At 38.2% G+C, this 22,288-nt stretch overlaps 1 protein-coding gene across 5 annotated transcripts in view; it reads left to right on the plus strand.

Moving 5' to 3' along the window:
- The window catches only part of exoc6 (exocyst complex component 6), a 68,545-nt gene that overhangs the window by 32,404 nt on the left and 13,853 nt on the right, over positions 1 to 22,288 (plus strand). For 2 of the 5 annotated variants that reach the window (XM_062056381.1, XM_062056384.1), the window contains exons 11-21: positions 43 to 89; positions 211 to 331; positions 1,425 to 1,496; positions 1,578 to 1,675; positions 4,840 to 4,945; positions 6,248 to 6,357; positions 6,508 to 6,619; positions 6,706 to 6,840; positions 9,893 to 10,072; positions 10,657 to 10,685; positions 18,144 to 18,298. In XM_062056381.1, the coding sequence (XP_061912365.1) occupies positions 43 to 89; positions 211 to 331; positions 1,425 to 1,496; positions 1,578 to 1,675; positions 4,840 to 4,945; positions 6,248 to 6,357; positions 6,508 to 6,619; positions 6,706 to 6,840; positions 9,893 to 10,072; positions 10,657 to 10,685; positions 18,144 to 18,298 (1,165 nt within the window). Of the gene's footprint in view, positions 1 to 42; positions 90 to 210; positions 332 to 1,424; positions 1,497 to 1,577; positions 1,676 to 4,839; positions 4,946 to 6,247; positions 6,358 to 6,507; positions 6,620 to 6,705; positions 6,841 to 9,892; positions 10,073 to 10,656; positions 10,687 to 18,143; positions 18,299 to 22,288 lie in introns of all 5 variants that reach the window. The other 3 variants (XM_062056383.1, XM_062056385.1, XM_062056382.1) reach the window with 2 other exon arrangements.

Raw genomic sequence — 22,288 nt, forward strand, 5'->3', positions numbered from 1 at the left:
AGCTATTTGTGTTGACAGTGTGTGCTTGTTTTGTGTTTGCAGCATGAAACAGTCGAGGGATATAGACGATACTTCAATCAGATCGTTGGGTAAGCTGCTTTTCCAAAATCACAGCACATTGGATCTAATATACTGTAACTCTGAGTTTGTTAAACCAGATGGCTTTGTGATCATGGTAAAATTAGTTAGGATGACTTCTTTGTTCATTAGGTTCTTTGTTGTGGAGGACCATATCCTCCATGCCACCCAGGGCCTGGTGACGAGAGCTTTCACTGATGAGCTATGGAACATGGCTCTCTCAAAGATCATCGCTGTGCTACGCACGCACTCTGTAGGCTTCCACACACACTTGCATTAATGCACACACACTAGCAGGGAGTTGTATGTGAATGCAGATAAGACTGTTGAGAGTTAATTGAGATAATAGAGGTTTCTTTTCATCCTGGAAGAGGCTTCTTTCACTAGCATTCACATGCACACACAAAACACTGCAGAGGTCAGCACACCCACCAACACTAATGATGAGAAGGGGTCAAAACACACATGCACTTGCAGCCAAAGAAGAGGTCATTGGGGCCTTAATGAGAGACAGATTGCCACAATAACAGCAGATTAAGATGGCATATTCCTGACTGCTGGGCTCCAGTCACTTGTAAATGGGCGAGAGGATTATGCTAACAGGCCAGAGAATAGGACGCACAGTGTGGGGTTAGACTGACAAAGAGCGCGGGTCTTCCCCCCCAGCTAGGGTAGCCAGGAGCCCCTTTTTTGGGCTATGACGCAGGCAGCTCCACATTTACAATTATTACATGGTAAACCAACAGGGAGAGTCTTTCCTTGGACGTTAGATGAGTTGGAGTATTTTAACCACCATATCTATAGATTACAATTATAAAATACTATTGATTTTCTTCTATTTTGTAGTATTAATTATAGCATGATTTTGGAGGACCTTATTTTTTTCTTCTGTACACATGGGCTAGACTGAGCAAAATATGTACACTACACTACAATCCTTGCTATACTTTAACATGTACACCAGTGCTTTGACTTGCTGCTGGTAATTGTACTCCCCAGCTGGTTTGTTTTTGTCCCCGTTTGTGTCTAAATAAACAGAGGCGGGCCAGTGCTGCTTCATGTCAAATCTCAGGCCTTGTCCATTCTACTCATTGATTTACACACTCCAGTGTTTGACAGGATCCTTGAATCAGAGGTTACCGAACTTAATAGTGCTACCTCAAAGCTCATAAATCATTCTGCACTATAGACAATTGGAGGGACTCTCTCCAACTTGACCCTTTCCAAAATCTTCTTTGCTATTTGTTTCACGGTACTCCAGCAAACATTTTTAGTATTGTGCCAACACTAAGCAATGCAGCAAGAATGGTTTAATAATACAGCTACATATTTGTTTCTTCTTTCAGTCATACTGCGAGGATCCAGACTTGGTCCTAGAGCTGAAGAACCTTATTGTTATCTTTGCTGACACACTACAGGTTGTCAATTTTTATCATGACTAAGGCTTATTACTAAACATTATGTGACTGATTTCTGTGTTTCTATATTTGTCTATGAAGGGTTTTGGGTTCCCTGTGAATCGGCTCTTTGACTTGCTGTTTGAGGTCAGAGACCAGTACAATGAAACTCTGCTGAAGAAATGGGCACTGGTATTCAGGTGGGATTGAACAATGTTGTGTCTAACTGTACTTGTTGTTTTTGTCCCCTTTAAGTGCAAGACATACCTGGAAGAAAGTACTTATTTCAAGTTCCCAACTTACATTAAAATATAAAAGCGCATCATCTTTGCAACAGAGTGCGACACAATGTTTTAAAAAAAACTAACTTGTATTTTATCAAGGAAAATAGCCCTATGCCAAATGTGACCTGGTGAAGAAAACCTTGTTGGCAAAAAGAGGTCAGATATTTTTGCGGTTGGTCACAGGGTTGCACACATCTCAGGAGTTATTTTGTTTAGAGAAACTGTCGCGAAGCAGAATTTTTCCAATTTCGTTTTTGTCAGTAGGGATTATGTTTTAGAGCAGTGGTTTTTAACCTGGGTTCGATCGAACCCTAGGGGTTCGGTGAGTCGCCCTCAGGGGTTCGGCGGAGCCTCCGTCGCTGAGGTCAAGACACACCTGACTCATCGTCAACGTTCCCTCTAAGGTGCGCGCCTGTGCAATTGCGCACTGCTCAAGCGTCCTCTGCGCACGGCAAATCTATGCCACGCACAAAATCAAATAAAAAAATAAGCGCATAACAATTTTCGACACACGGACACGACAGAGAAAACAGTTTTCGTCATCATTGTTCAAATATTGTAACGTCTGTCGAGACGCTTTGAGGACATGAATTCCATCGATCACTTTACTGAGCAAAACTCTTTATTGTCGGCCATAAACACATCACCAAAACATTAGTAAAAAAAATTATATCTAGCAAAACTGGTCATTTTCTGCAGTACAAACCAGACCAAAAGCAACTTTGTTATATCAACAGCAGCCACTCGCTCTTTCTCACTTGCGCCAACACATGCACATATGGCACTTAGCCAGTGATGTGTTTACAGCCACACAAAAAGTCGGACAATTCCAACACCACACATAAAGTGTAATTCCAGATCGTTACACTATGATTTACCAATCAAATGTGTGCTTATTCTGGTGTCATTTATTAGGAAATTTAATTTATGAATATCAATCATGAAATGCTGTTAGTATATTAAATAAATACTAATAAACATATATTTTTTGCAAACAGGAGGTTGCAGGAATGTACACATGATCCCCTGCTTACATCTCATTGTGCAACATGTGAATGTTTTAATGGGAACTAAATGCAATGTCTGAAAGGGGTACAAATTATTTCCAAAGCAGGACCTCCACCCAGACAAAGAATACAAGTACACAGTTGATGAAAAACAATATTTTTGTTATTGTCATTGTAAGTGGGCCTAAACACTTATATTAGAAATGGAAATGACTGCTGTCATTTGATTATAATAATAAGAGAATGTTGTCTGTCTATCTGTGTTGGCCCTGCGATGAGGTGAGGACTTGTCCAGGGTGTACCCCGCCTTCCGCCCGAATGCAGCTAAGATAGGCTCCAGCACCCCCCGCGACCCCGAAAGGGACAAGCGGTAGAAAATGGATGGATGGATGGAGATTGAACTTGTTATTTAGTCAGGTTTGGGACAGGTGTGCTGCTGGTGTAGCCACAGTGTGTACGTCTGATGTTGCTCACATGGGCTCCACTGAATGCTCAGGGAGTTTTTGCGTTTGCTCACACACATTGCTCATCGTGTAAATAAAAACTTGTCCCTATCGGCGTATTATGGATATGGCAACAGCAGAAGTCACACTGATTTGCAGGTGTGTAATTTGTTGTGAGTTCATGCACTGTGTTGGTTGTGTTCTTTGAACAAGGTGATGTTCATGAACGGTTCATTTTGTGCACCAGTAAAAAAACATATAACTTTGTCTTGAATTTGAAAACATTTTTTTTTTTATTTTTCACTAAAGAAGGGTTCGGTGAATGCACATATGAAACTGGTGGGGTTCGGTACCTCCAACAAGGTTGTCTCTGCATTTATATGCTTCAAAAAATATTAAGTCAAGTTACTGTCAAGCTTAATTTTAGTCTCCATCCTTCCATCCATCCTTGTTTTACCGCTTGTCCCTTTTCGGGGTCGCGGTGGTGCTGGAGCCTATCTCAGCTGCATTCGGGCAGTAGGCGGGGTACACCCTGGACAAGTCGCCACCTCATCACAGGGCCAACACAGATAGACAGACAACATTTACACTCACACTCCTACCCACTTCTCCAAAGTGGGCTGGCTCAAGGTGGAGGACACAGTAAAACAACTTGCACTGAGCCTAGTCTATAAAATCCACTACACCTCCCTGATACCGAAGTACATGTCAAACTACTTCCTTAACGTAAATGACCGCCATAACCACAACACCAGGGGGAGCTCCACTAACCACGTTAAACCCAGATTCCGAACTTGAGTGACCAACTGTACTCTTTGTACTCTGTCATTGGTCCAGATTTTAGAAACAGTTTTATATTACAACATTGCGTGGGGATTTACCTTCTTGAAGAAGGTTGATAATCCTCTTCTTTTGTTTTAACTGACATCTCTCGTGTTGGATCCACGATTCATGTCAATCCACCTGGTGCAAAGGCTCTTTAAGATATTAACACTTATTTTTAACTGCAAACCAATGAACAAAATAAATCTGATGGAGGTGTTGGCTTTGGAAATGAAAATGTATAGGGTGATACTGACTACCACTATTTATAGTCTTCATTGAAATTTGCTATTTGAAATGGATTATAGTTTTGTGTCATCTCTGTTCTCTGTTTTTTTCTTCTTCCAAGTCTGGTGATTCCATAATTGGTGAATGCCGAGTCAGATACAATACTGTTGTCTGTAAATGTATTTCTACTTGTTATTTTAGTCGGGTCATTTTATTTTATGAGCAAAGGTAAAACATTATCGTGCAGTGTGGAATTAGAGTAAAAGCTTGTTCACAATGAGTTTGCCACACTTTCTACAAGGTGTTCACTTTAGAGGAAATCTGCTAAAACTGGCACATTTTGGGAGTATTATTATTACTCTCAGAACAGAAATGCACGTCTCTATCCTTAAGTGCCTAACATAAGCTGCTCCTTTTTTCTATTTGTGTCTGTACAACTGCTACTTTTACTAACTACCCATCGTGGGTTTCTTAAATTTGAAATGTGCAAAATGTGCTTTTGTCAAATTGTAATACACAAAATGCAAGATTGTAATGTATCATAAGTATCGTATAAGCAATTAACTATATATTTCTGCAGGGAGATCTTCGAATTGGATAACTACAGTCCCATACCCGTGGAAACAGAAGAGGAGTATAAACTGGTAGTCAGCCGTTTTCCCTTCCATGATGCTGAGGTAGAAAAGGTATTAAAATAAACCAATTGTGCATGAACACAAGTGGATTAAACCATAGATACAGCATTGATTCATACATCTCATTTGATCAAACATCTTAATTATAATATATATTATAAGTATAGAGTCAATTATAATTTCCAATAAAAAATTCTCTCTAACCATCTCTTATAGCAGTGGTTCTCAACCTTTTTTCAGTGATGTACCCCCTGTGAACATTTTTTTAATTCAAGTACCCCCTAATCAGAGCAAAGCATTTTTGGTTGAAAAAAAGAGATAAAGAAGTAAAATACAGCACTATGTCATCAGTTTCTGATTTATTAAATTGTATAACAGTGCAAAATATTGCTCATTTGTAGTGGTCTTTTTTTAACTATTTGGAAAATAAGATATAAAAATAACTAAAAACTTGTTGAAAAATAAACAAGAGATTCAATTATAAATAAAGATTTCTACACATAGAAGTAATCATCAACTTAAAGTGCCCTCTTTGGGGATTGTAATAGAGATCCATCTGGATTCATGAACTTCATTCTAAACATTTCTTCACAAAAAAATACATCTTTAACATCAATATTTATGGAACATGTCCACAAAAAATCTAGCTGTCAACACTGAATATATTGCATTGTTGCATTTCTTTTCACAGTTCTTTTTGACAGACATTTTAGTGTGAAACCTGAGCTTTGTGCTTCACTGAGTTTATGAACTTACATTCATATTTTGTTGAAGTATTATTCAATAAATATCGGCGTGGCGAAGTTGGTAGAGTGGCTGTGCCAGCAATCGGAGTGTTGCTGGTTACTGGGGTTCAATTCCCACCTTCTACCTTCCTAGTCACGTCCGTTGTGTCCTTGGGCAAGACACTTCACCCTTTGCCTCTGATGGCTGCTGGTAGCGCCTTGCATGGCAGCTCCCGCCATCAGTGTGTGAATGTGTGTGTGAATGGGTAAATGTGGAAATACTGTCAAAGCGCTTTGAGTACCTTGAAAGTAGAAAAGCGCTATACAAGTACAACCCATTTATCATTTATTTATTTATCATAAAGGACTTTTGAATTGTTGCTATTTTTAGAATATTTTTTTAAAATCTCACGTGCCCCTTGGCATACCTTCAAGTACCCCCAGGGGTACGCATACCCCTATTTGAGAACCACTGTCTTATAGAACCAGGAAACTAGTGGAATTATATTTCCGTGTTGTCATTTTCTTCAGAATGTAAAAGAAAGCCCTTCAAAAATGCATGCAAAGTTCAATTGAAATTAATTTTCAATAAATATCCTATTTTGTGTGTGTGTGTGTGTGAGAGTAGCAGGACTTTCCCAAGAAGCTGCCGATGTCTCAGTCGGTCCCACAGATATATATGCAAGTGAAAGAGTTCATTTATGCCAGTCTCAAGTTCTCTGAGTCGCTACACCGCAGGTATGTCTCTCTCAACAAAGGTCAATTAATGTATACTGTAATTACTTCAGTAATTCAGTGTATCTTAACGACACATCCAAGTAGCATTTCATCTAGACAATGCCTTTCATTTTTTTATTGTGATGGACAAGTTCTCTATTTTTCATCCAGTTCAACAGAGATTGATGATATGTTGCGAAAGTCAACCAACCTGCTGCTGACAAGAACACTTAGCTGTTGTTTGCAAAACCTCATTAAGAAGCCACACATAGGACTTACTGAGGTATTAACAAAACATTACCGATAAAGTTCACCCCGATTTATTTTGGTTTATTTATTCTAAGTGAAAATTGTATGTTCTCTCTGAAGCTGGTTCAAATCATCATCAACACAACCCACCTGGAGCAAGCCTGCAGGTATCTTGAGGAGTTTATAACAAACATTACCAACGTGTCCCCTGAAACAGTACACACCACAAGACTTTACGGCTTGTCTACCTTCAAGGTAAGACACTTGGTCATCATTTCCTTTATTCAATAGCAAAGTTTTAGTCCCATGACATATATATTTTTTAATCTGTAAATTATATATTAACGTGTCTAGAAATTTTGTTTTTTAAATTATTACTCCTGCATCCTTTCCTGCTGTTCCCATCCATCTGTAATTATAGAGATAACTTACAAACGGACCACAGTCCACTCCGAGATGCTCGTCGAACTTCAATATTCGGAATAATTTGTTCCAAAGTCCGGCAGCACTGTGGCAGTGAAGTAATTATGCCTGCCTTATAGTTTGGAAGTTCTGGATTTGAATATTGGACCTGTTATTAAAATATTGATTCAAACTCTTCTTATACAATTACTAAAGTGGCCGTATTATGTTATTTTCCTACATTTAAAACACTTCCCTGTGGTCTATACATAATGGTGTAATTAATGGTGGTGCTTTTGGTCAACATTTTGCATGGATTTGGTTTTACAGACCATCTTCAAACTGCGTTCTGACTGTCTCGTCTTGTGGAAGGTCTTATTTACGTGCCAAAGCCCTCCTCCAGGCCAAGCATTCTTCGACTGCGTCTCCACTCCGTCAGCCATGTTGTAGTTTTTAGTGCTTTGATATCTTGTCTACCAACAGATATTAAGTATGCTACATGTATGTGTGCTACAAATGGCAACAGCGCAGGATTTTAGCATGCATGTGCATGTACAAGCCAGTATCCCCCACAAGAGAATACAAATAAAGAGCTTATTGACTACAACATTGGAGTACAACTGGATAAAAATGGCAGACTTGTGCAAAGCTCTTTGGGTAAACTTCTACCATATGGAGATATCTGCTGACGTAACTTGGGCAAAATACGTCATTAAATTCTCATTTAAACCAAGATTGAAATACGGCTACATTGTTTTATAAATATCGCTGACATGCTTCTATGGTTGGATATCACATTTTCACAAATGCACAAAAACATGTGCCAACAGGTAAGAAAAGTTGGCTTTGCAAAATAGGACCCCTTTAAAGGTTTTTAGACTACAAGTATATAGTAATAAGGCCAATCTAAATATGTGGTGTAATGTATGTACATGTTTTAGATAATGTACAAGTTTTAGGCATATGCAATAAATATTTAACAGCATTATACAGAATGAATTCTGCCTATTGTATGATGTAAGAAATAAAAGTAAAAGTTGGTATTACAATTAGTGTATTTATAGAGCACAACCATATTAATGCAGTGCAGGGGGAGTATAGAAAATACTTGCTTATGTATTTGGGAGCCAGCTGGATGGTGATCACTTGGCATTTCTGCCTTGCGTCGATGGACACGGCCTGATGCAACATGCCATGAGCCTGGTTAGACAAATTCTACAAACCCCATTTCCATATGAGTTGGGAAATTGTGTTAGATGTAAATATAAACGGAATACAATGATTTGCAAATCATTTTCAACCCATATTCAGTTGAATATGCTACAAAGACAACATATTTGATGTTCAAACTGATAAACATTTTTTTTTTGCAAATTATCATTTACTTTAGAATTTGATGCCAGCAACACGTGACAAAGAAGTTGGGAAAGGTGGCAATAAATACTGATAAAGTTGAGGAATGCTCACCAAACACTTATTTGGAACATCCCACAGGTGAACAGGCAAATTGGGAACAGGTGGGTGCCATGATTGGGTATAAAAGTAGATTCCATGAAATGCTCAGTCATTCACAAACAAGGATGGGGCGAGGGTCACCACTTTGTCAACAAATGCGTGAGCAAATAGTTTAACAGTTTAAGAAAAATCTTTCTCAACCAGCTATTGCAAGGAATTTAGGGATTTCACCATCTACGGTCCGTAATATCCCTCAGGCTGTACTGCATCAACAAGCAACATCAGTGTGTAAAGGATATCACGTGTTACATCAACGTGGCTTCATAATAAAAGAGTGCGGGTACTAGACTGGCCTGCCTGTAGTCCAGACCTGTCTCCCATTGAAAATGTGTGGCACATTATGAAGCCTAAAATACCACAACGGAGACCCCCGGACTGTTGAACAACTTAAGCTGTACATCAAGCAAGAATGGGAAAGAATTCCACCTGAGAAGCTTAAAAAATATGTCTCCTCAGTTCCCAAACGTTTACTGAGTGTTGTTAAAAGGATAGGCCGTGTAACACAATGGTGAATATGCCCTTTCCCAACTACTTTGGCACGTGTTGCAGCCATGAAATTCTAAGTTAATTATTATTTGCAAAAAAAAAAAAAAGTTTATGAGTTTGAACATCAAATATCTTGTCTTTGTAGTGTATTCAATTGAATATGGGTTGAAAAGGATTTGCAAATCATTGTATTCCGTTTATATTTACATCTAACACAATTTCCCAACTCATATGGAAACAGGGTTTGTAGTTGCATTCCGTGTGGGATCTTGGATCATTTTGTGGAAGTCATTGTCCAAGAGCCTTTGCCACACTGTATACAGTAGCTATAAAGTAGCAGAAGAATACTGTAGAAGTCCCAACAAAATCATGGATTTATGTGGGAATCAGCAGTTTTATTGTTTTGTAATATCCACACAAATTCCCGAGAGTAGTGAGGTGGGGATTGTGGCATTGATTCACCAACGTAGCATCTTTGTTGTCCACATAAAGATTCTCCGAGACTGTTCTGAGGTTTATCCACTCTATTAGACACTGCTTTTTGTTTTGTTTTTCCAGTACTAAAGCACCATTTGTCCTTTCTGTTGAGAATGTGAGTCCGCTTAGTTTAACAGTTACTTTTAGTAGAAATTAATATTCTCTTCATCTTCTCTTTTCACTTTTCTGTCTTCTGTCTTCATGTTCTCCTCTCCTGACCACCGTCTACCTTTCATTAAATATGTCACAGGGACAAAATGTCTAAACAGGATTCAATCTGATATGCTAAAGTCACATATGGCTACAGTTTAATCTTAGGGGCATTTTTGTCAACATTTTATTCACATTCAAATTTCACCGCACAGACTAGTTAAATTAAGATATTGAATATGTAGCCCTATGAATACTTATGGAAGATGTTTTCCAGGATGCCCGACATGCAGCAGAAGGAGAAATTTACACCAAATTGAACCAGAAAATAGATGAGTTTATCCAGCTGGCAGATTATGAATGGGGCATGGCGGAGTCAGATGGCCGGGCATCTGGCTATCTCATGGACCTGATAAATTTCCTGCGATCCACGTTTCAAGTCTTCACACACCTCCCGGTGAGTTGGCCCCATCTGTTAACCTGTGCACATCGTTATCTTGACTGCATGACTTTTTTGGAAATGTGAAGGCATTTTTTTGTTACGTTGTTTGAACTTTTTTTTTCAATTGTTGAATGTTTGTAAAGGGAAAATACTGGGTACAACATGTTTGTGATTGGTCAATATTCATAGCAGTAACCATGCTCTTCTTTGGCATGTCATCTGCATCAAATGAGGCCATTCTTTGTTGGTTATTTTGACATCGTGAGGATGCCTTTCTGTAGTTATGCTTTTGCAATTCCAGCCCATTTGGTTCCCTAATTATTGAGCGCTTTACTCCCAAATATCCACTTTTGTGCCTAGTTTTGTTTGTGGTGTTTGTATTATTTGAGAGAATATCCCCTGCTTCCACAATAACATCCCTATTAATGAACAGCACTATGATTGTTTTCCCACCTGCTTTTTTTCCCTCATAATCTGCATTCTTTTAAGCATGCGGTCGCTACTTAAAATTGACCTCCTCCTGTCCATTTATTCTTGCCACATTTCTTTCCCTTTTCCCCACTCCTCGCCCGTTTTGGTTTGGTTTGGGGTCTGCTCAGAATAACAACAATGAACATCCATCAATGTCGGTGAGTACCATGTCTGGCTGTTGCACTGAACTGCCCTCTCACAAACCGTAGAGAGAATAAAGGCGTGTTTGCATTTGGATAGTGAAAACTCCATGTAAGTGGTTTCTTTTTGCACGTGTTGCAACCTGCAACATAAAAGTGTGTGTTGCCCTCATGATAGTGTGTTCCATCTCAGTAAAATCCTGCAATAGTGTTGTCACTCACCAACCATTCACTAGGAGCTACCCAAAACTACTATAAAATATTTTTCATTCAATGTGTAATATATACATGTAGGTGTGTATGATTAAAATATTATAAAACTAAATAATAGTTTTAACTTTGTTGAAATAACTAATAATATGCTTTTAATAGGCGAGACGTGTGACTGCATTTTGCAAAATATCAATGATCCTTCACAAGTCATTTGTCATATGTTTATCTTCAAAAATGCTTTCAAACATTTCAATGCTCACCGCTTGTTTGTTTGAGGCTTTGCAATGCATGTTTTGCAAAACTTAATCCACTGGTGTTTAACTTTACACTGCAGCCTCTTGCATGATTGCATGATTACTCAACATCAAATTGACATTGAGGTTTTAATTAGTGCGATACCGTAACCGTTAGAGACGGAGTGTTTTTTCTCTCCGCTGTCATCGGCATTTGAGTGACAGACGTGTTTGCCAAACAGAAGTGTATGTCTCTTACTTCAAACAGGGAGAAAGATGTCTCACTTTGTGCATCGCTTTCCGCACTTGTGCGCGTTCATTTAACACATGGGTCACCAACGCGGTGCCCGCGGGCACCAGGTAGCCCGTAAGGACCAGATGAGTAGCCCGCTGGCCTGTTCTAAAAATAGCTCAAATAACAGCACTTACCAGTGAGCTGCCTCTATTTTTTAAATTGTATTTATTTACTAGCAAGCTGGTCTCGCTTTGCCCGACATTTTTAATTCTAAGAGAGACAAAACTCAAATAGAATTTGAAAATCCAAGAAAATATTTTAAAGACTTGGTCTTCACTTGTTTAAATAAATTCATTAATTTGTTTTACTTTGCTTCTTATAACTTTCAGAAAGACAATTTTAGAGAAAAAATACAACCTTAAAAAGGATTTTAGGATTTTTAAACACCTGTACCTTTTTACCTTTTAAATTCCTTCCTCTTCTTTCCTGACAATTTAAATCAATGTTTAAGTAAATTAATTTGTTTTATTGTAAAGAATAATAAATACATTTTAATTTAATTCTTCATTTTTGCTTCTGTTTTTTCGACGAATAATTTTTGTGAAATATTTCTTCAAACTTTTTATGATTAAAATTCAAAAACATTATTCTGGCAAAACTAGAAAATCTGTAGAATCAAATTTAAATCTTATTTCAAAGTCTTTTGAATTTCTTTTCAAATTTTTGTTCTGGAAAATCTAGAAGAAATAATGATTTGTCTTTGTTAGAAATATAGCTTGGTCCAATTTGTTATATATTCTAACAAAGTGTAGATTGGATTTTAACCTATTTAAAACATGTCATCAAAATTCTAAAATTAATCTTAATCAGGAAAAATTACTAATGTTCCATAATTTATTTTTTAATTTTTTCAAAAAGATTCGAATTAGCTAGTTTTTCTCTTCTTTTTTTCGGTTGAATTTTGAATTTTAAAGAGTCAAAATTGAAGATAAACTATGTTTCAAAATGTAATTGTCATTTTTTTGTGTTTTCTCCTCTTTTAAACCATCCAATTAAGTGTAAATATCATTAATTATTAATAATAACTTAGAGTTAAAGGTAAATTGAGCAAATTGGCTATTTCTGTCAATTTATTTAAGTGTGTATCAAACTGGTAGCCCTTCGCATTAATCAGTACCCAAGAAGTAGCTCTTGGTTTCAAAAAGGTTGGTGACCCCTGATTTAACAGTATGATTACCTGAATGCAATGAGCCCTCTTTGCAGTCATTCACAATCTTTGTCTCGGTGGAAGTAGAGAGGGGAACCAGCTTTACACACAGGAAGCATGTACAGACAGCCTCCCTACTAGCGACTCACTGCAAAGTAAGACAAATTAAGAGGAAACATGATTACAAAGCCAAATGTCCTGTTGTGGAAATAGTTCAGCTTCAGATCGGATGGGCAATATGAGCCCATCAACACAATCAACGATATATGTATTTAAGTTAAATTGTTGCTTTCAGAAGTGAGCCCATTTTATTTTTGATTGTTAATTTATTTAGGATAACAAATGTATTTACCTTCCAATTACAATACAATGGTAAACATTTATACAGTGTTGAGAAATAAAAGTTAATAGCCTTTTAAAAGATTACTTGCACTATATAGTTTTTATCGATTATTTCTTTCAGTTTAGGAGCATGATGTAGACAAAAGGTCTAAGTCCGTCTGCATATAGCCAAATATTTTTGACAGTACATTTTTGCATATTGTTCTAATGTGCGGCACCTTGAGACAAGAATATGTTGATTGACAGTCTAAAAGTAATATTGCCTTCTTCACTCGTACGTTTATGCATTTGTATGTATAGAATATACAAATCACAAATCCAATCACAATTTTGGTGAGAAAAATCGCAATTAGGTTGTTTTTTTTTTAAATCATGCAGCCCAAGTGTGCAGCCTCCCTTCCTGGTGCCCCACTGTTTTGCACAAGCATTGCACTGCAATCGTCTTCGCTTCAGTTTGACATTCTTCATAGTATAAAACCATTTTTTGTTCTGTTTGTTGATATTGTAAAATGTGGCAGTTATTTTTAATTGATCAATGGAACAATCACATTAACTAAGCTACACATCAGGGTTGTCCCGATACCAATGTTTTGGTAAAATGTATTTCGATACTTTTCTAATCAAAAGGGATCACAAAAAAAAGGCATTATTGGCTTTATTTTAACAAAAAATCTTATTGTCCAATAAACATATGTTTCTTATTGCAATCGAAGAACAATTTTGTCCTTCAATAAAATAGTGAACATACTAGACAATTTGTCTTTTAGTAGTAAGCAAACAAAGGCTCCTAATTTGGCAGCTGACGTATGCAGTAACATATTGTCTAATTTCTTATTAATTTATTGTGTCAAAATTATGATGGGCAAGCAGTAGAACCTTGATTATTAATCTACTTGTTCATTTACTGTTAATATCTGCTTACATTCTGTTTTAACATGTTCTATCTGCACTTCTGTTAAAATTCAATAAACACTTACTCTTCTGTTGTTTGAATGCTTTACATTACTTTTGTATGATACCACAAATTTGGGTATCAATCTGATACCAAGTGGTTACAGGATCATAGATTGGTCATATTTAAAGTCCCCATGGGTCCAGGGACATATTTCCTGAGTTTAAAAACATGATATGAATTTTTTTTTTAAAAGGAAAAAATATAAATGTAATCATTGTAGTATCGACTAGATACGCTCTTGGACTTGGTATCATTACAGTGTCAGGTGTTGATCCACCCATGGCGTTTGTTTACATTGAGCAGCGCCAGCTTGTTAGCGGTGATGCCAGTAAGCTGTTGTATCCTCCTACGGTGTGTAGTGAAGCACGTTTAGCTATTCCTAGTCCTGCAGGGATGGTACTTGTAAGAAACGTACATTATGTGTCGCCATGGAAGCGAGGATTAGTGATTTAGAAGTAGCTAAAACACTGCAGACTGTGGATGGACGTTAGCCGCTAGCTAGCTAGCGAGCCAGGTTTAAAACACCTCTTGTAGAGCTGTGTTTTAGTGTTATAGCTTCACCTTTATTGTTAGTTTTCAAGCCAAAATGCGTCCATTCTCTCTTTTCTGTCTCCACACTGTGTCTGCTTGTAAGTACTCCGTGATTATGCGCTGCCGAACATGCTCCTCTGCTCGTAAAACCGTCAATGTCACAACATTGACCACGGCGTGTCGTCATTCCCCTTAATTTAAAAAAAAAAGGGGAACCGGTACTTTTCAGAGGTAGTATAGTACCGGTTATGATTCATTAGTATCGTGGTACTTAACTAGTACCGGTATATTGTACAACCCTACTACACATTATGGTGTGCACCTGTGCTTGTGTGCTTTGACTTTGTGGGCTATTTGAGGTTCTCTTTATTTATGTTTTCCAAAGTGGCTGTTACCGGTAATTATTGATGAGAATAAGGATTTCAATGAATTTACAACACGTTCGCATTGGGTGTCAGTGCATATGCAGGGTGATTTGGGGCATACTCACACTAGGCCAATCGTGCCATGTCTGGGCCACGGTACATCTGGCTATTATGAGCGAAAGTAATGCGACCGCCATACAGATTTTATAACAATAACTGATACAATTCTTGATAAAAACAAAACGGCAAACTAATCCAGCAGTCAAACCTACAGTAAGCCCGCTTACCGGGCACATTTGTGTTTCTACTAATGACGTGTCATTTATTTTGTTCAATTGGTTAGTGTCCTCGTGAAAATTAATCACAACAGTAACTTTGCACCAAATAAATATTCAGAATGAATCCAAAAAAAATAAAAATTCACAAAATCAGACAACTGGCAGTTATACAGCTAAAGAAAAAGTTATGGGACAACCAATGAATTTTGGCTGGAGTACTCAACGTGAGTGTTGGCCAAGGAAAGGGAGGGGAAATCCCACCGATGTGCTGGCTACTCTTGGATTAAGCAGAGACATTTTTAAAATAATGTACCGTAAGTTTAATAAATATTACATAGATAGAAGACCTCTTTTATACTGAGAATCCAGGGAATTGGTCTGTGTTCACATGGTAATGCGGCTTCCTGCCATCAGATGATTATATGTCCATGGCTTTTAACAGACTAGGGTGGGGAAGGTGTGCTGGATATCGAACAATTCTCTTACTCCACCACACGCTTTAATGTCATCTTTGACGCTTCTCTCAGCCAAAATGCGTTCCTCAACCAACTAGTCAATCTCTACGACACATACTGTAATCCTCCTCTTGCCTTGCCGAGCTGGCTGCCATTAAAATCCTGATTGTCTCCTTCACTCACTCTGCAACCTGATTCACAAATGAGTTTCACCACCTTAAAGGAATATGTATGCGTGGAATGTTTTGCAACATTCCTATTAATCACATACTGTAAATTATCCAATGAACGCCTCTATTCAATCAACCACACTCTCTGCTGGGTGCTTCATCTACCAAGCAAATAAATAACTGCTGTTATTATTACGACCAAGTAAGAATATTTTTTTTTACCAATAACAACTATGGTTGTAGGCAACACCATTTTTGAATAACTCCACAAGATTGCATTAGCTGCGTTCGCGTATCATGATGGCTGGTTAGCATCCAGCAGCTATAGCTACTTCTACAAGTGCTTTAAAATGTTGGTTAGCTGTAACATTATTACATCTCAATTACAGTATAATCATTATTGGTATTACAACAGTGGTTTTGTTTCTGCTGTGTTGTGCAAGTACATGTATTTGTGGTCATAGAGGGCTACAATATCCTTTCCATTTTCTCACACAATCAATCAATCAAAGTTTATGTATATTGCCCTTAATCACAAGTGTCTCAAAGGGCTGCACAAGCCACGACAACTCAGTTCTCACATCAGGGCAAGAAAAAACTAAATCCAATCTTGGGCGTAATGAGAAACCTTGGAGGGGACCGCAGATGTGGGGCACAGTCACAAATACTCCCCACTGGCACAGTCACTACAGAAAAAACTGTATTATTGTGTATTATGCTACGAGAAATGCTATGTGTGCAGGAATTTTCCAGCCTGGTGCTGGTTAGTTCTAGCTTAACTGACTCTTCACCCGGACTAACAGACACTGTAATTGCCTGTGTCCGAGCTTGCTCTTGTGTAATTAGTCAAGTGTGACTCAGCCAGTAATCTATGTTCCTAGGTAGAGTGATGGCGCCTTCCCGGTTAGAGTGAAGTCCCTCATCAGCAGACCCGGTTTGCCCCAATTAACTATAAGCGTTAGTGCCTGTTGTCTACAAAAACTAGTCAGCCACTTGTTAAGCGAGACTAATCTGCTATATCTCTTATCATTGCCTCTTGCAGGCAGGGGCCAGAGACAAGTACTCGATGCCTGGACATCTTTTTTTACAAGTCCTAGCTATGTTTCTCTTTGTTATCTCTGACTTTCTCATCCTAGTGTCATTGGAGCCAACGTTTACAACTATGTTCGCGTAGCTAGTGGTGCGATTAGCCTGTCGTACGTGTTTACTAGGCCTGTTGCGAGTTAGCTCCCTAAGATTAGCTTCAATGTCAGGTGCTCTGGCCCCGGGAATACACTTGCTAAGCTGTATGTTTCGGGTAATGGGGTCCCCTATGACTAAGGTGTGGTGCCCGGTAGAGACTGGGGTGTAGGACTAGCTAAAGGGCTAAATCTATTATGCGTCTCAACCGGTTCACCGTGGCTTGTAGGCCGCTTAGGACTGCTACAAGCTGGGCTAGTCAGCTCGCTACAGCTAACGCTAGCAAATGTGTCCGCTATAGTTGGCGGACACGGTCCTCTAGTAGGGCCAACCTATCCATGAGAACGGTGTACGAAGAGCAGGGAGTCATACTCACATTGTTTCTTTCACCAAGTCGAGTTCTTGCCGTCTTTGGAGAAGTGGCCGCAACGTGTGGCAGCAAATTCCCTAGCTCATAGCCGCCTTCGCTGCGCTTAGCTTTGTTAGCTTAGCAGCTAGCTAGCTGAGAGAGGGGTTTGCAAGTTTGATAAGACTACTTAATATGTTTGGGAAGGAATAAAGAAAGCTGTAAAACAATGAAAAGCACACAGATAGAAAGATAATACTTAGCTTTTTTGCAGCAGCAGCGAGCAGTCATATCACGGCAAATCATTATCAAAGTTAAAATTGTTAATCAATGCATGTACGTTTTGAAATATTATCCTCTCTTCAGTAATTGCCTTCTTCCAATTAAATACCCATCCTCTGTGGTTATATTTTGCAGTTTGTATTCTACTGTTTTGTCGCATTCTGCTTTAAATTGCCTTTTTATTTGTGTATTATTTTGTATAAATGTTTTACATATTGTTATCCTTAGACTTATGTTTGGCATTCATTCAATAATTTCATTGATAGGGAAACATGTTTCCCTACTGAGCATGTGACAGTAAATGTTTTAATCTCTTGAATGTTTTAAAATACTTGCATAATTGACAATTATCACAATTCTTAATCATCTTTTGCCTTTTTTCTCTCTCTCTATTCTTTGTCTTTACCTATTGACCCTTTTTACCAATGGTTTCTTGCTTCTTTTAATTTTTTAAATTGTTTTACCCTCACTCCCTTTATTTCATGCAACTATCCCAATTCCTAACATCCTAATATGCTACGTCATTTATTCTCGCTATACATGTTCACCTCTTTAAATGACGTCATACGGACTTTCATCCTGCCCTTCTGTCCTAATTTACTGTCCCTCCTAACCACATGTCCACTTGTCTTACACAATCCTTATTTTTTCTGTCACTGCTTGGTCTTCTCTCTCCCTTCCACTGTTGTCTCTGCAGGGTAAAGTGGCCCAGACAGCTTGTATGTCAGCCTGTAAGCATCTGTCCACATCACTAATGCAGATGCTGCTGGACACCGAACTGAAACAGATCAGCATGGGGGCCATCCAGCAATTCAACTTAGATGTCATTCAATGTGAATGTGAGTACAAAGAATTGTACAGTATATACAGTCGTGGTCAGAAGTTTACATACACTTGTAAAGAACATAATGTCATGGCTATCTTGAGTTTCCAATAATTTCTACAACTCTTATTTTTGTGTGATAGAGTGATTGGAGCACATACTTGTTGGTTACAAAAAACATTCATAAAGTTTGGTTCTTTTATGAATTTATTATGAGTCTACTGAAAATGTGACCAAATCTGCTGGGTCAAAAGTATACATACAGCAATGTTAATTTTTGGTTACATGTCCCTCGGCAAGTTTCACTGCAATAAGCCGCTTTTGGTAGCCATCCACAAGTTTCTGGCAAGCTTCTGGTTGAATTTTTGACCACTCCTCTTGACAAAATTGGTGCAGTTCAGCTAAATTTGTTGGTTTTCTGACATGGACTTGTTTCTTCAGCATTGTCCACACGTTTAAGTCAGGACTTTGGGAAGGCCATTGTAAAAGCTTAATTCTAGCCTGGTTTAGCCATTCCTTTACCGCTTTTGAACAATTTTTGTTTCATCTGACATCACATGGCCAAAGATCAGACCTTCTGGAGGAAAGTTCTGTGGTCAGATGAAACAAAAATTGAGCTGTTTGGCCACAATACCCAGCAATATGTTTGGAGGAGAAAAGGTGAGGCCTTTAATCCCAAGAACACCATTCCTACCGTCAAGACTCTTTGAACAATCTCGTCTTCTTCTTCGCTACCACTGAGACTAAGTTTAATACTGCAGGCATGACTCTGCAGCCCACAGCTGGTAATTACAGTTAGCTACACAATATTACCATCACTATGGTATATTCTTTTATAACCTGTTCTGATTGATAGTCCGCAATTACAGAACATTTAACAGGCTGAATATTACATTTTAATTAATAAATAGGTAGAAAAGGTTAAACCATTGTCATGCAGAGAAATGAATGCCATTAACTTGCCCTGCAGTGCATACATTTTGGGCAATAATTACATAAGCACACTATATCCACTTATCACCATGCAGAAGAAAGCCATAAGGGTCATTCATAAGGCAGGACATAGGGATCACAGAAATACATTTTTCATACTTTTAAAACTATTGAAATTTAAAGTTTGTGTGGAACTACAAACAGTACAAATTACATATAAAGCAAAACAAATATTAAAGTGAGTAATGTGGGTAAAAAATTATTGATAATATATTTTATTAAGACCTCTAAATGTATAATTGTATATAATAATAATGATGACAGGAAAGCTAGTTATTTATTTATTAAAAAAAAGAGGTCAGAGTAATTAAGTAATTACTTACTTATCACTTCTTCCCACTCCTTGTTGGATATGAAAAAAGACCTAACCATTATTTACACTTATTAATGACGAAAAATTATATCCATCTGCAATTATTGCGATAAATATTTTAATCGTTTGACAGCCATTATATATACACATACGTATGTATTGTATATTATATATATTGTTACTTTACATGCAGTCGGCAAGTGCGGTCCCCTAGTCAAAATGTTTGGACACCCCTGTTCTACATGATAAAAGGAGGCGTGGCTGAGATGGTTGAGCGGCTGTGCCAGCAACTTGAGGTTTCTTGGTTCGTATCCAGCTTCTGCCATCCTTGTCACAGTCGTTGTCCTTGGGCTGGACACTTCACCCACCTTGCTCCTGTTGGGTCGTGGTTAGCGCCATGCATTGCAGCATCCGCCATCAGTGTGTGACTGTGTGTGTGAACGTGATGTAAAAACCCAAAACCAGTGAAGTTGGCATGTTGTGTAAATTGTAAATAAAAACAGAATACAATGATTTGCAAATCTTTTCAACTTTTATTCAATTGAATAGACTGCAAAGACAAGATATTTAATGTTCGAACTGAGTAACTTATATCTTTTTTTTGCAAATAATCATTAACTTAGAATTTAATGGCAGCAACACATTGCAAAAAAGTTGGCACAGGGGCATTTTTACCACTGTGTTACATGGCCTTTCCTTTTAACAACACTCAGTAAACGTTTGGGAACTGAGGAGACCAATTTTTGAAGCTTTTCAGGTAGAATTATTTCCCATTCTTGCTTGATGTTGTTCAACAGTCCGTGGTCTCCTTTGTCGTATTTTACGCTTCATAATGCGCCACATATTTTCAATGGGAGACAGGTCTGGACTACAGGCAGGCCAGTCTAGTACCCGCACTCTTTTACCCTAAAGCCACACTGTTGTAACACATGCAGAATGTGGCTTGGCATTGTCTTGCTGAAATAAGCAGGGGCGTTCATGAAAAAGACGTTGCTTGAATGGCAACATATATTGCTCCAAAACCTGTGTATTTTACAGCATTGATGGTGCCTTCACAGATGTGTAAGTTACCCATGCCTTGTGCACTAATACACAACAATACCATCACAGATGCTGGCTTTTGAACTTTGCGCCTATAACAGTCTGGATGGTTCTTTTCCTCTTTGGTCCGGAGGATACAACGTCCACAGTTTCCAAAAACAATTTGAAATGTGGACTCGTCAGACCACAGAACACTTTTCCACTTTGCATCAGTCCATCCCAACGAAGCCGGCTGCGTTTTTGGGTGTTGTTGATAAATGGCTTTCGCTTTGCATAGTAGAGTTTTAACTTGCACTTACAGATGTAGCGACCAACTGTAGTTACTGACAGTGGTTTTCTGAAGTGTTCCTGAGCCCATGCGGTGATATCCTTTAAACACGGATGTCAGTTTTTGATGCAGTACCGCCTGAGGGATCGAGGGTCACAGGCATTCAATGTGCAGTGATTTCTCCAGATTGTCTGAACCTTTTGACGATATTACGAACCGTAAATAGGGAAATCCCTAAATTCCATAGATACTGTAAATGTTGTTCTTAAACTGTTCGACAATTTGCTCATGCATTTGTTCATGACCCTCGCCCCATCCTTGTTTGTGAATGACTTTACATTTCATGGAAGCTGCTTTTATACCTAATCATGGCACCCACCTGTTCCCAATTAGCCTGTTCACCTGTGGGATGTTTTAAATAAGTGTTTGATGAGCATTCCTCAACTTTCGTTTTTTCCACGTTTGCCAGCTTTTTTGAAACATGGTGCAGGCATCAAATTAGATAGTCCTTTATTGATTCCTTCAGGAGAGTTCCCTCAGGAAAATAAAAATTCTAAATGAGCTAATATTTGCAAAAAATAACAAAGTTTACCAGTTCGAAAATTATCTTGTCTTTGCAGTGTATTAAATTGAATATAGGTTGAAAAGGATTTGCGAATCATTGTATTCTGTTTTTATTTAAAATTTACACAACGTGCCAACTTCACTGGTTTTGGGTTTTGTATAATGTAAAGTGCTTTGGGTATCGTTTCAAGTAAAGTAAAGCGCTATATAATTACTCACCATTTACCATTTAAATATTGTTTTAAAAAGCAATAAAAGGCTACAAACAACTAAAGTAGTTTTATGAAATAATGCAATGTTTTTGTTAGCATTTACCTTGGGGAGCAGACTTCTGCAGGTGTTTCTTACAAGCTTCTTCTCTGCTGTGTAACAATAGGAATTGTTATTGTAAGTGACGGACCGGAAGGTCAGAGTTGTCAGCAAGTGATATGCTTTGGCCATATACTGAATACTATTTCTATTTACGAAGGGTAATGCTCGATCGTCCAGTTTGTAGAATCAGAAGACTTAACAAATTGAAACACGTCAAACAGACCATTAGCAACTTCTCCACATTTTTATGGATAAATGTCTGTCATTTGGACATTTTTGGCTGCATAGAGGAAAGGCTGGCTTCTGAGCAGTGGGCTGCTTCAAAGTAGGACATGTTTTTAATGGTTTGTTTCTCCAATTCGGTGGGTGTCGTCCGCTATCATTTTAGTTACCAATCATCTCCTTCGCACGGGCAAGGTTTGGGAAAAAAACCAGCAACCTGTAACTCAAATGTATATGATCGCAACTTAAAAGCATAACATAGCATGACGGCAGAATGCAATAATTGGTGTTCA

The sequence above is a fragment of the Entelurus aequoreus genome, linkage group LG08, assembly GCF_033978785.1.
Source record: "Entelurus aequoreus isolate RoL-2023_Sb linkage group LG08, RoL_Eaeq_v1.1, whole genome shotgun sequence".
NCBI lineage: Eukaryota > Metazoa > Chordata > Actinopteri > Syngnathiformes > Syngnathidae > Entelurus > Entelurus aequoreus.